Source organism: Phocoena sinus, chromosome 1 (assembly GCF_008692025.1).
Source record: "Phocoena sinus isolate mPhoSin1 chromosome 1, mPhoSin1.pri, whole genome shotgun sequence".
Classification (NCBI taxonomy): Eukaryota; Metazoa; Chordata; class Mammalia; order Artiodactyla; family Phocoenidae; genus Phocoena; species Phocoena sinus.
This window is the reverse complement of record NC_045763.1, coordinates 89271767-89283831: the sequence shown is the minus strand read 5'-3', so window position 1 is coordinate 89283831 and position 12065 is coordinate 89271767. Positions and strand designations below refer to the sequence as shown.

The 12065-nt window shown below is 36.6% G+C and overlaps 1 protein-coding gene across 3 annotated transcripts in view; it reads right to left on the bottom strand.

Annotated features, from left to right (window-relative positions):
- Window positions 1-11785, bottom strand: part of AGL (amylo-alpha-1, 6-glucosidase, 4-alpha-glucanotransferase) — a 78826-nt gene extending 67041 nt beyond the window's left edge. For 2 of the 3 annotated variants that reach the window (XM_032630640.1, XM_032630648.1), the window contains exon 1: window positions 10750-10887. In XM_032630640.1, the coding sequence (XP_032486531.1) occupies window positions 10750-10831 (82 nt within the window). In that variant the 5' untranslated portion in view covers window positions 10832-10887. Of the gene's footprint in view, window positions 1-10749; window positions 10900-11438 lie in introns of those variants that run through there. The other variant, XM_032630633.1, reaches the window with a different exon arrangement.
- Between the last annotated feature and the right edge of the window lie 280 nt (window positions 11786-12065).

The following is a 12065-nucleotide window of genomic DNA, read 5'->3' as shown; positions in this document are numbered from 1 at the left end:
TGTGATAGTACGTAAAAGTTGGGAGGTATCATGGGACACTATCTTACCAGGTAGAGCAAGCCAGTCTTCCCTGAGAGAAGTCAACCTCTAGAGTGGCAGAATTCAGATTTCTAACAGTTCTAGAGGCATTTGAGCCCCTGATACCAGTTGTTCCTGATGTGGGCTCAACTCCAGAGATGTGGTAACAGAGGGTTAACAAGTGGCTGTGTGGAGCTGAGTGGGATGGGGGTAGGAGTGGTGAGGAACCCTGATTTGCAGTGTTTGCTGACTTCTGGAGGAAACAAGTCTCACCATGGTCCATCTCAAGCTACCAACATGGCATCACTGAATGTGGAACTGGGAAGAGATATGCATGATCAGCTCTTGTGAGACAACACCAGCAACTCCAGCATGCTACTGCCTCTAAACCTACTGTTCATGGTTTAGTTACTTAAGCCCTTCTTGGAATTCTGAAAGCCAAAACATTCTCACTTTTGCCTTAGTTAGGCTATTTCTTTAAAAATATATCTGAGATTTCTGTACTGTATTACAAGTATTTTGCCCTAAGAGGAAAAAAAGTTAACACATTACAGTTATAACTTTATTATGAAAGAAAAATTTTTATTGGTTCAAGGCCGACTTTAAACCTTGATTATAATTGTTAGGATGTGAAAATTCTGACTATAGTAAAGTCTATTAGAAATTCAGGCATATATATTTTAAACATGGGTGTAACATTTTAATTAATGATGGGCAATAATAACTGATGAAGGCAGGGAAATTTAGTTCTGCTGGTTATAATCTTTAAGCTTAAGGAACTTTTTGAGAAGAAAGAAGTATAGCAATATTTATACTTTTGATACTTATTAAACATCCAACAAAGTAATAAAAAATGACGTACTGAGTGCATATGATGTAATAAGGAACAAAAAAGACAATGATCTCTGCCCTTGTTAAGCTTGAGTTCTAATGGGGGAAGGCAGCCATTAAACAATGGACATGACAAATAAATAAGAAAAAGTAGTATGGCAGAAAGGGATAAATGCTAAGGGACAAAAATCAGAGCAGTGTAAGAAAAAGGAGGGAAAGGAGTGATGGTGAGGAGATGGTAGCAACTTTAAATAGGATGGTTATTGAGAAGTTGAAGGGCTTCAATGAGAGTGAGAGAAGTGAGAGAGCCTTATGGCTCACCATGGCCATGGAGAGAAAGTGCTGACCAAGCACAGGAGACAGAGAGCACAAAGGACCTAGGATGGAAGCATGCCTGGTGGTTCCAGAAATAACAAGAAGGTCAGCATGGCTACATTGGAATAAGCTGTGGGAGGAATAGTAGGATATAAGGAAAGAAAGGTAACAAGGGAGCCAGATCATGCAGTCTTAAAGGTCACTGTAAGTATTTTGGCTTCTTCACTGACTGAAATGAGCCAGTGAACATTTTTAAGCAGGAGTGACATGACGTGTCTTGTGTGTTAAAAATATCCTTCTGAAGATGTCTGCTTCTGATCATAATGGAGTAACTGGTACTGGACTTGCCCTCTGATGAAAAACTAAAAGAACTACATTAACAACTGTTCTCAAAACAGGTAGAGAGGACTGTGATGCCTGAGAGAAGGATGATTTCTATGAACCTTCTAGTTATCAGACTAGGGGACCTTTTTGGACTGTGACACTGGGAGCAAGAATAGTAATCTGAGTTGAGGAGACAGAGATTAGAGTTTCAGAGGGTGAAGAGACTGCAATTTTCAGGGCAGAGTACGACAAGAAGGGAGCTATGCAGAGACGGAGTTCCAGGAATTTACCTAGAGTCATCTTGAGTCTGCCTGAATACTAAACTGTACATGAGTAGGGTTTGACTACATAAGGCTGGGAAAAGAACAACTAGTGGGAGCTGTAAATTGAACAATTCTCAGAGCTCACTCAGGCCTGGGATACAATACAATTTTTAAGCAGCCAGAGTTAAGAGACCTTGCTGAACACCTGTTGTATTCAAGAGAGTCATGTCTTAAGTAATAGGGTTAAAGTAGCCCTAGAGTAAAAATTACTCTAAACCTATCCTATCAAAGCTTGAACACAAGCCTCAAAAGGACTAAGCTTGATCCACAGATAATGTAAATGACTTCTAAAATAAAACTTATCACTCCTTTAAAGCAAGACAACAAAATCCAGAGATAAAAACAGAACATTCACAATGTCCAGCATCCAAGAAAAAACTGCTAAACAGAAAGAGGAGTTGAGGGAGTTGACCACACAGATATCTGGAACAGGGCATTCCACACAGAGGAAACAGAGACCTAAAGGACTGAGACTTCTGCTTCTGGCAAAGATGGAATAACAGGGATTGGATTTACCCACCTCCCTGAAACTTAAAAGAAAGAAACCACCACCCAAAACAAAAAAAACAGACAAAATATATGAAACAATGATTTTTCAAGACCCTGACATCAGGCAACAAAAGTCAGTGATCTCTGAGAGATGGAAAGTAAACAAGATGAGCCCTACAATTGTCCCTGCCTACTTACTACCTTGAAAGAGTTTCCAGGTTGGGGCACAGGGAGAAGGAACCCAGGCAGACCTCAACTGACTTCCTGTGTTGAGGAGACAGAACTAAGAATCTGTGGAGACGAAGGCAGCTAGAGTTTTCAGATGAGAGTTGTGGATAAGGAGGAGAAAGCTGCACAGAGAACTCCAGAGATCTGCCAAAGGTCTCCCTTGAGTATTCAGAAGAGTATTGATCAGTGCACGTCTCTGAGAAAAATACCTGAGACCAGGAACAGTGCTTGTTCTCACCAGCTAGACCGGGAGAACTCATAATTCATGAGGCACTGGGTAGAAAGTTCAGAAGGATCTTGCTTCAGTAGTGGGGAATAATGAGCCTTAGAAAGGGCATATTTCTAGACTGGCTTAACAAATCATAAAAGTAAAACTCAAAAGACTATAATATTTCCAAGTAACTTCATTCCAGAACAAAGACCAAGAACATTTATAAGAATCCAAAAATACTCAGCACCCAACAAGGTAAAATTAATAATGTCTGGCATCCAAACAAAGATTATGAGACATATGAAGAGGGAGGAAAACAAAACCCATAACAAGGAGAATAATCAATCCATGAAAACGGACCCAGGAGTGTCACAGATGTTCAACTAGTAAACAAGGTAGGATTTCAGTTATCATAACTGCATTCCATATGTTCAAAAAGTTAGGTCAAGACATGGAAAATATTGAAACAAAAGAAAAAGATCCAAATCAAACTTTTAGAGATTAAAACTACAATGTCTGAGATGACAAATACAGACAATGGATTTAATGGATGGTGAGACGTGGCAGAAAAAAAGATAAGCGAATTTCAAGACACAGGAATAGAAACTATGCAAAAAGAAACAAAGAGAGAAAAAAGAATCTAAAAATTTGAAAGAGCATCAGACAATTCAAGTGGCTTAATATAAAGAGTCCTCAAAGGAGAGAAGAAGGGAGACGTAAATTATTTGAAGAAATAATGGGTAAAAAATTCTCAAATTTGGTGAAAACAACAAACTTACAGATCCAAGAAGTTCAACAAATCCCACACACAAGAAATATGAAGAAAATTACACCAAAGAACATCAAAATCAAATTGCTCAAAACCAGTGAAAATGAGATTATCTTATAAGCAGCCACAGAGGGAAAAAGACACCAGTATGTACAGAGGAACAAGGATAAGGATGACAGATTTCTCATGGGAAACAATGCAAGCAAGAAGACAGTGGAGCAACATCTTTTTTTTAAAACATCTTTATTGGAGTATAATTGCTTTACAATGGTGTGTTAGTTTCTGCTTTATAACAAAGTGATCAGTTATACATATACACATCTCCCCATATCTCTTTCCTCTTGAATCTCCCTCCCTCCCACCCTCCCTATCCCACCCCTCTAAGTGGTCACAAAGCACAGTGCTATGCGGCTGCTTCCCACTAGCTATCTATTTTACATTTACATGGTAGCGTATATATGTCCATGCCACTCTCTCACTTTGTCCCAGCTTACCCTTCCCCCTCCCCATATCCTCAATTCCATTCTCTAGTAGGTCTGCGTCTTTATTCCCATCTTGCCCCTAGGTTCTTCATGACCATTTTTTTTTTTTTTTTAGATTCCATATATATGTGTTAGCATACGGTATTTGTTTTTCTCTTTCTGACTTACTTCACTCTGTATGACAGATTCTAGGTCCATCCACCTCACTACAAATAACTCAATTTTGTTTCTTTTTATGGCTGAGTAATATTCCATTGTATATATGTGCCACATCTTCTTTATCCATTCATCTGTTGATGGACACTTAGGTTGTGGAGCAACATCTTTAAAAGTACTGAAAGATTAAAACTGTCAGCCTAGAATTCTATACCTGTTGAAAATATCTTTCAAAAACAAAGGTGATAAGAGCCAGGTTTTTCACTGTCAGAGAAAGTTGTTACCAATAAGCAAGGGAGACAGCTACAATGAACCCTGCTGTGGTGATATGAATCAGAAATATGAGTGTGAACTGCTATTTATTTATATATAAAGAATGTCAGTTTGGTTCAAGGCAAATGCTGAAATAGAGAACACATAGATATATTTCAGTCATGTCTAAACTTGCTCTTTGATAGAAGTAAATCTCTCACAGTGATGTTTGACAGGTGGTAAATTCTACACCACAATATTAAACATTGGGTAAGATATTCTTTGTGAAGAAAAGATATCAGTATAAGACATTAAGAGAATGCTGGACTCTTCCAATTTATGCTAATCCAATTAAATACTTCTGTATTTGCCTAGAGAAATATGAATGCTGTTTTATATACTGCAATACATATAACATGAGGGAATGGAAGTTCTAGGCATTCCTGGAAAAAATTATAATTTAGTGATAAGTTCTGCTAACCATATTCCTGGATTGGACCAAAATATGGATATAAATTTATTCACAGTAAATGGATTTAGCAAGCAATAAACAAATTATTCAAATGTAGTTATTAAGTAACTTTGCAAAAATTGAGGGACTCACTTTTACTTCTTACTTTTACTATACAGTGAAACTAATAATTTCTTTTCCAAGTAGCTACATGAACAAATTTTTCTATAAAGAAATTTGGCATAAACATACTAAGAATATTAATAAAGTTTAGATTTTTTGGCTCAATAATTTCATAAAGACATTTTCTGAGGAATTAACCAGTGATATAAACATAGATTATATATAAGGATGTTCATCACAGTTTATTATAATTAAATAAACTCACAACAAACTAAATATCTAATGATTGGAAATGATTAAATTATGGGACAAATTATGGTATTCTGTAAGCAGGAATAGTATAAAGCCACTATAAATCATATTATCAAGGGATATTTAATAACATGATTACTTTTACTGTTTTCTTATATTTTATGCATCTATATAGATCCTTTCAAATCCTTTCTGGAAAAAAGTATGACTGAAATGTGGCAGTAAGCAGGGAGGTGGAATTCACATGCCATGACACTGTAAGCAGGTATCAAAATTGTTTAGATAGTATAAACCCAATTTTGTTTTGAAACAAAAAGCATAAATAAAAGACTTTTTATAACTTTTTATAATTTATAAAAAGGTATAAAATTGGGAAACATTTTTATATTAGAGCTATAATTATGAAAAGATAGATTGAGAAGTAATTGCCCAAAGAATTAAAATGTGAAGTTTTAATACTTAAGTGACTGTGAGAACCATATTTATATTTGCAAGGATGATTAAATTTATTACAGAAGTAATGGTGTCATTTTGAACAGTACAAATATCAGAGATTAGCCATCTGAGCACAACTAAATAACCTGTCCCTTGTTCAGCTTATACAAATATTGTTTTTATAATTACACAAGGATTCAGAGAACTTGTAGAACAAAGGTTGAAACTCATCCAAAACCTCTAAAACAGTATTTGGATCAGTGGTCTACCTTCAGAAAAAAAATGACAAGTAGTCTCCAAATTTGAATATTTATTTATATAATATACGTGTATGATAATTTAATAGATCATGTAATTTATAAAACACAAAAATAAGAATAAGATGTAAATAAAATAAACAATATTTTAAATAATTAATTTTATTTACTAATTAATGGAACAAATCTTTTGGCTCTCACTAAAAGTTAATATTGGTAATATCTGTCATGAAAGTAATGTGATTAAATTAATTTTAAAAGTCTTGGTTTAATATTGTCTGATAAAGTAATTTAGATTCCAAGTCCAATGACCTCAGATTTGAAAAAAATATGACATAAAGATACCCAAATCCCAATGGATAAAGTTCTTGGTAGGTATGTTTACTAGTCCATGACCTTAACTTTTCAATTCCATTCATCAGTTATGTAAATATTTTTGTTGAGATGTGCTAGTAAATATAAATATTTTCCTTGACATACATCAATTGCTTTTACAAGCTAAAGAGAAGATGTCCCATTTTATATATTAAAGAGATGATCTGAAAACCAACTGAAATTCTTTATTTGGTAGATTTCAAACAGATTAGAAAACTTTGTTATCAACTTTTAAAAGTGAGCAGATATTCATTTATATGGGTAAAATCATATGATGAAAGTGTTACTAAAAATACATATTCAAAATGCTTTCCCTGTAGCAAGGGTTGGCAAACTATATGCTCTTTCTGTAAATAAAATTTTATTGGAACAGTCACACCATTTGTTTATGTATTGTCTATGGCTGCTTTCATAGTACAATGGCAGAGCTGAGTAGCTGCAACAGAAAGCATATGGCCTGCAAAGCTGAAAATACTTGCTATCTGAACCTTTACAGGAAAAAAATGTGTTGAACTCTGCTCTACAGCATCAATTCCCAACAAAAGCAGTTTACTTTCACACTCATGTTTACCTCAGAGTTGGACTGTGTTTATTTTTTCTGATAATATTTTCTAAGTATACTATAGAAAAAGCTGTGTGTCATTTCAGAAAAGGACAAAACTCAAACAGCAAATTTCAAACACTTTCTAACTCATCTTTAAGTTTGACAACCTCTTGAGGTAAAAGAGGCATGTACGATTACACTACCTCTCATTACAAAGTATTGTAAAGATGTTACTATTTAAGATAATATAGCCTGTATATCTACTTAACCTAGTTTAGGTAAAAGTGTAATTCATGGCAACATAATGCAAGCAAACCAGTGGCAGTATGACTGTCAACCTCTTCTAGACCTATAACCACCACTCTTTCCTCAGAATATATCTTTTTTATTATTAATGCATCTGACGTACAAACTGAGAGCATCAATATCAATTCATATATTAGCAAAATTTAATTACTTTAATTAAAATAGAATTTTTTTTTTGGTAGTGTTGCGCAGCTTGTGGGCTGTTAGTTCCCCGACCAGGGATCGAACCCAGGCCCTTGGCAGTGAGAACACAGAGTCCTAACCCATGGACCACCAGGAAATTCCCCTTAGTTGACTTTAAAAATCAAAAATAGATAGGTAGATACGTAGACAGAAAGAAAGAAAGAGAGAAAAGAAAGAGAAATAAATCCTATTCTTTCTATATCCCAATAGACAGGTCAGTGCATACCCCCAAGGGTATATATATATATAGCCACTCTGTAGACCTCTAATCCATATCCCTGAAACTAAAATTTTTATATACAGTAAATGAAACATCAGAATACCTAGAGTGTATCAGCTTCCATAATTAATTGCTCGGTTTGCTAAAATTAGCTTAGCACAGCAGCACATGGTGTGTTTATCTTATTCCTCATACACAAGGAATACTTTACTCAGATTAGCCATTTCCCTCTTGCAGGCAATTAAACTGGCAAGACGAGTGATTAAACTATTACTGTAAACTAAGTTTTTCTACCCCATTCCCTCCACTCAATCTATATAAACTTGACTCCTAATCAAGGAATCTTTATAAATATTTTCTTTTAAAAAAATAGAAATTGTAATTTGACCAACCTATATAAAAAATGGAAGAATTCCAGGTTTAGGGAATAATGATTTTATTCATTATTTGCCACTAAAAGAGATAGGAAATACAGGGCCAGGCTATCATTTGGCTAGAAAAGATAATTACGCAGTCTTGTACTTGTTAAATTAGAAGAGTCTATAGAGATATTAGCCTTGAAAATGCACAGGAATCATTTCTTAGGGAAAAGTGAAAAGGAAGGCAAAATGAAGAAGGGCTTGGTGAAAGAACCAAAAATTGCCAGAGCTTTTCTTTACACCTAATTGGTCACCAAGTCTTATGAATTTTAAAATGTCTCATACTCTGTCCCTTTTTTTTTCAACCCTGATGTAGTTAAACCAGACATGTTTTTAAAATAGCCTTCTCCATGATTTCTTGTCTCCAATGTCCCTTCTCTTCATCTTTCACAGTATAATTATCTTCTAAAATAATACAATGACATCATTACTGCATGAAAAAAATTCGACATGTTCCCATTTATATCATTTGGATGAATTTACTGGCTTTAACCAGAGTTACAGAGTCACCATATTCTTATTTTATAAACCCTTCAGAGTTCCCTCTTCAAATAGCCTGGCTAGCTTTAAATGGCACTTTAGTAATCAACCAGCAAGGATTTGTTAGCTGTAGTACACTGCACTAGGTTTGTAATAATTTCTATCTTCACAGATCTTAAACTCCAGTTGGACACTATAAGCTTTTAGACACTGCTACATCCTTAAGCACTTAACTGTTCTATGCCCATTGAGTAATCAGAAATCAAGGAAAGGAGATAATAACAAATTAAGGAAAAGCTTCATGGAGTAGGTGGAATTTTAGCTGAAGGCTGAGAGGGAGGCAACACATAAAATGATAGTAAAGGGATTTAATAGATATACAGGAATCTGACAGGAGTGGAGGTGTAAGAACAGGCATGAGAAAAGCCACTGGGGAGGGAATTAACAAGGGAACTGGAAAGATATAGGACACCAATAATGAGGAACAATGAGATAAAATCTTGGCTAAGGAGGCAGATTATAGACATTATAGAATGTCCTGGAAGCCAGGCAGATGTGTTTAAATTTGACCTTATGAACACCAATTAATAAAAAGAGAAGAGATGGCATAAGAAGATTATTTCAGCATCCATATTCAGGCATATGGAAGAGACAGGCAGGCAAGAGGAGACATCTGGAAAGAAATTATAGGGCTTAAAAAGAGACTTCAGTTAAAGAGAAAAAATCATCAAAGAATAGTACAAAGTTTCTAGCCTTGGAAACTATGAAAATGGAAGAGTAAACAGGGAAGCTGAGAAGTAAAGAACATTTGAGAATTTTGAGGAGATGGTTTTGGACATGTTAAATTTAAGCAAATCTGACTGGAGCTATCCTAAGGTTCTTCCATAGCATGATACTAGGATGAAGCCAAGAATCGATGGTGAGAATAGACAGGTATAGCGATCTAGCAATGCCTTATATCTATTTAGGGCTTTAAAGCCATTTATTATTCATTTTGAGCCTCAAAACTCAGGAAAGTAGAAAAGCAGAAATTAATACCTTCATATCACAAATAAATTAACGTTTAGAATTAATGTGACTTGCCCAAAGTCAAACAATTTGTTAGCAGCAGATACAGGAAAATTCTAGTTCCCTACTCTTGCCATTACACTCGCTTGCTTCCAAGAAGCAAGCAAAGCTCAAGGCCTTTCTTCCAAAAGGAGTCATCAGTATGGAGGCAACAGCTGAGGCCATGAGAATGTATACTTCTTTGAGGGCAGGAGAACAGAAAAAGAAAGGATTCCTTGCTGATATACACAATTAAAATGTGGAAGAGGAGAGGTCAGCAAAAGACACCACCAAGTTGAGAGGAATACTTAAGAGTGTAGGAAAAAAAATTAAAACCAGAAAACTGCAGAGTCAGGAAAGCCTAAGTACTCAGTGATCTTAAATGCTGAAGTTGGAAGAAGATAAAGATTTGGCATGGAGGAAACACATTTGATGGATGAAATTTCTTTTAAAAATTCAGCTCTTGAGAAATTCAGGGAAAAAAAATTTCTTCAGATGTTTACTACTATCAACATTCATTTGGTACAATAATAAAGGGGATTGTATTTTATTTTTCATACATTAAACTTCTATTGACTACTTCACAAGTTATATTAACATAAATAAGTGTGAAATGCTTTTTTTTAATGCTGAAAAATATAAAGTCTAAGAAAATAAAGCATCTATTTGATGTCTTATAGAAATATAATTTGATCTTTTAAATCACAGTTCAAATATATTTCAACACAACCTGATCAGTTATTTCACTTTTTCAGCAAAAAAATATTTTCAGCTTTTTTACCTTCTCCATAGTTGAGAGGCTTTTGACAAACATAAATAATAGTTTACTTTTTGCTGTGATCTATTTTACTAATTCAAATGTCTGGTAAAGGAAAAGAGCGAGAGCTATAAAAAAGCAAAACTATAGATATACCCAAAGTAAAATTACTTATGAAGCAATTTCCCAAGTTTTAATAGTAAATGCTAATGGAAATAATACGGTCAATCTTCCGATTATAAATGCAACTTCTGTCTTAAGTGGAAGTTAGAATGCAAAGTAAAGTGAACAATTTTATTCTAACATGACAGATATAAATAAAACATTTTCAACTAAAATCCACTTTCATTAGTGATATTGTTTAGAACACAGCAACGTCTTCGCACAAATCAGGTTTAGAAAGGTCCTTGGAAATGATGTCTAAAAGTTAAAAGAAATTTTAACATGACTATGAATTAAAAATGTAAAAGACACAGAGCTAATCAAATGACTTACTACTGACCTTGTTCAAGTCTGAAGAGGGTCTTTTCCAGCTTTTCCATTTCGTTCAGAAGTAAAATCCTAATCTGTTTACTGTGTCCCATTTTGGCTTCTAGAGGATTTGAAATCTTTCAGAAGAATGAAAAGAACTCCGAAATCGAATGAGGTACCCCTACGAAACAAAAAAGGAATCAAGATAAAGAAAATAACTGTACCTTAGATTCTCTAAGGCTGACAGCCACACTTACATGTTCAAAATGTGTTTTGACCGTAGCAGAGCAACGAGAAAGAATGAATCTTATATATAAGATCAGAAAAAGCAAATTGATAGTTGTTTCCTCCCTTCGAGCACAAGACCGAAGCAAAAATTACAGTTTAAAAAAATTAAGTATTTTTACATAATCAATACGTTTTGTAAAGCCTGGAGCTGGGTGGGGGGGGGATGGGGTAAAATTCCCAGTCCCAAGCCAACCGGCTTCGAAGACTTTCATATGGCACTTCTGCTTACAAGAGATTAGCCTGCTCAAAGATAACAGGTGGGAGATCTCCCCATTCCCAAATTCGGGTCGGAAGCCACCAATGGGGAGATGAGAACAGAGGGAAGCAGTTGTTGTCCCTAGAATAGCTGCCGTGAACATAGAACGTACATACAGAGCTATAGATAGAAGGAACGCATTTCCCCGGGACGCCGGCGGCATTCCTAGCACTTACACCGAGCAAGTTATACGTGCCGCTTCTGGGACACTGCAGGGCCCGCGACTCTGCTGTTAAAACAGTCGGGGGAGGAGACGCAAAGGAAAGTTAAAGGGAAAAGGCAGGCTGCCCAGGCGCAGAAAGAAGCCGCCGACGAGGAGGTCCAGGCGCCGTGAAGGGCAAAGGGAGGGGCGGCGGCAGCCGAGGCAGGGCCGAGGCCGCTGTGTGAGTGACGGAAAGCTTCTCCGTGACTCCGCCTCGCGCCGGTCCCCGAGGAGACCATCGATCCCCACGGGGCCTCGAGAGCACACAACCGGGGTGGGAGCTGACAAGTCCCTTCGTCCACTTCCGGGAATTTCCGCACCTGCTCGCCCCAACCGCTAGTCTCGCGAGAGTCCGGACGCGGGCTTCCCGGGTGTAGGAGGTGGCTGAGGACCAGGCGGCGGGCTGCCTTTTTTCTCAACCGGAGGAAGGTGAGACGGCTGGGGCGTGCGTGCCTCACCTTTCACAGTCTGCGAGCGCATGGTTGAACATTAAAATGCCGCGGTAGGGGGCCGCGAGCTAGGTTGAGCTGCACCACAGCGTCGTTTTGTGGACCCGCTGAATGGCGGGAGGCAAGCCACCTGGCTTTCTGTGCCATTTCTA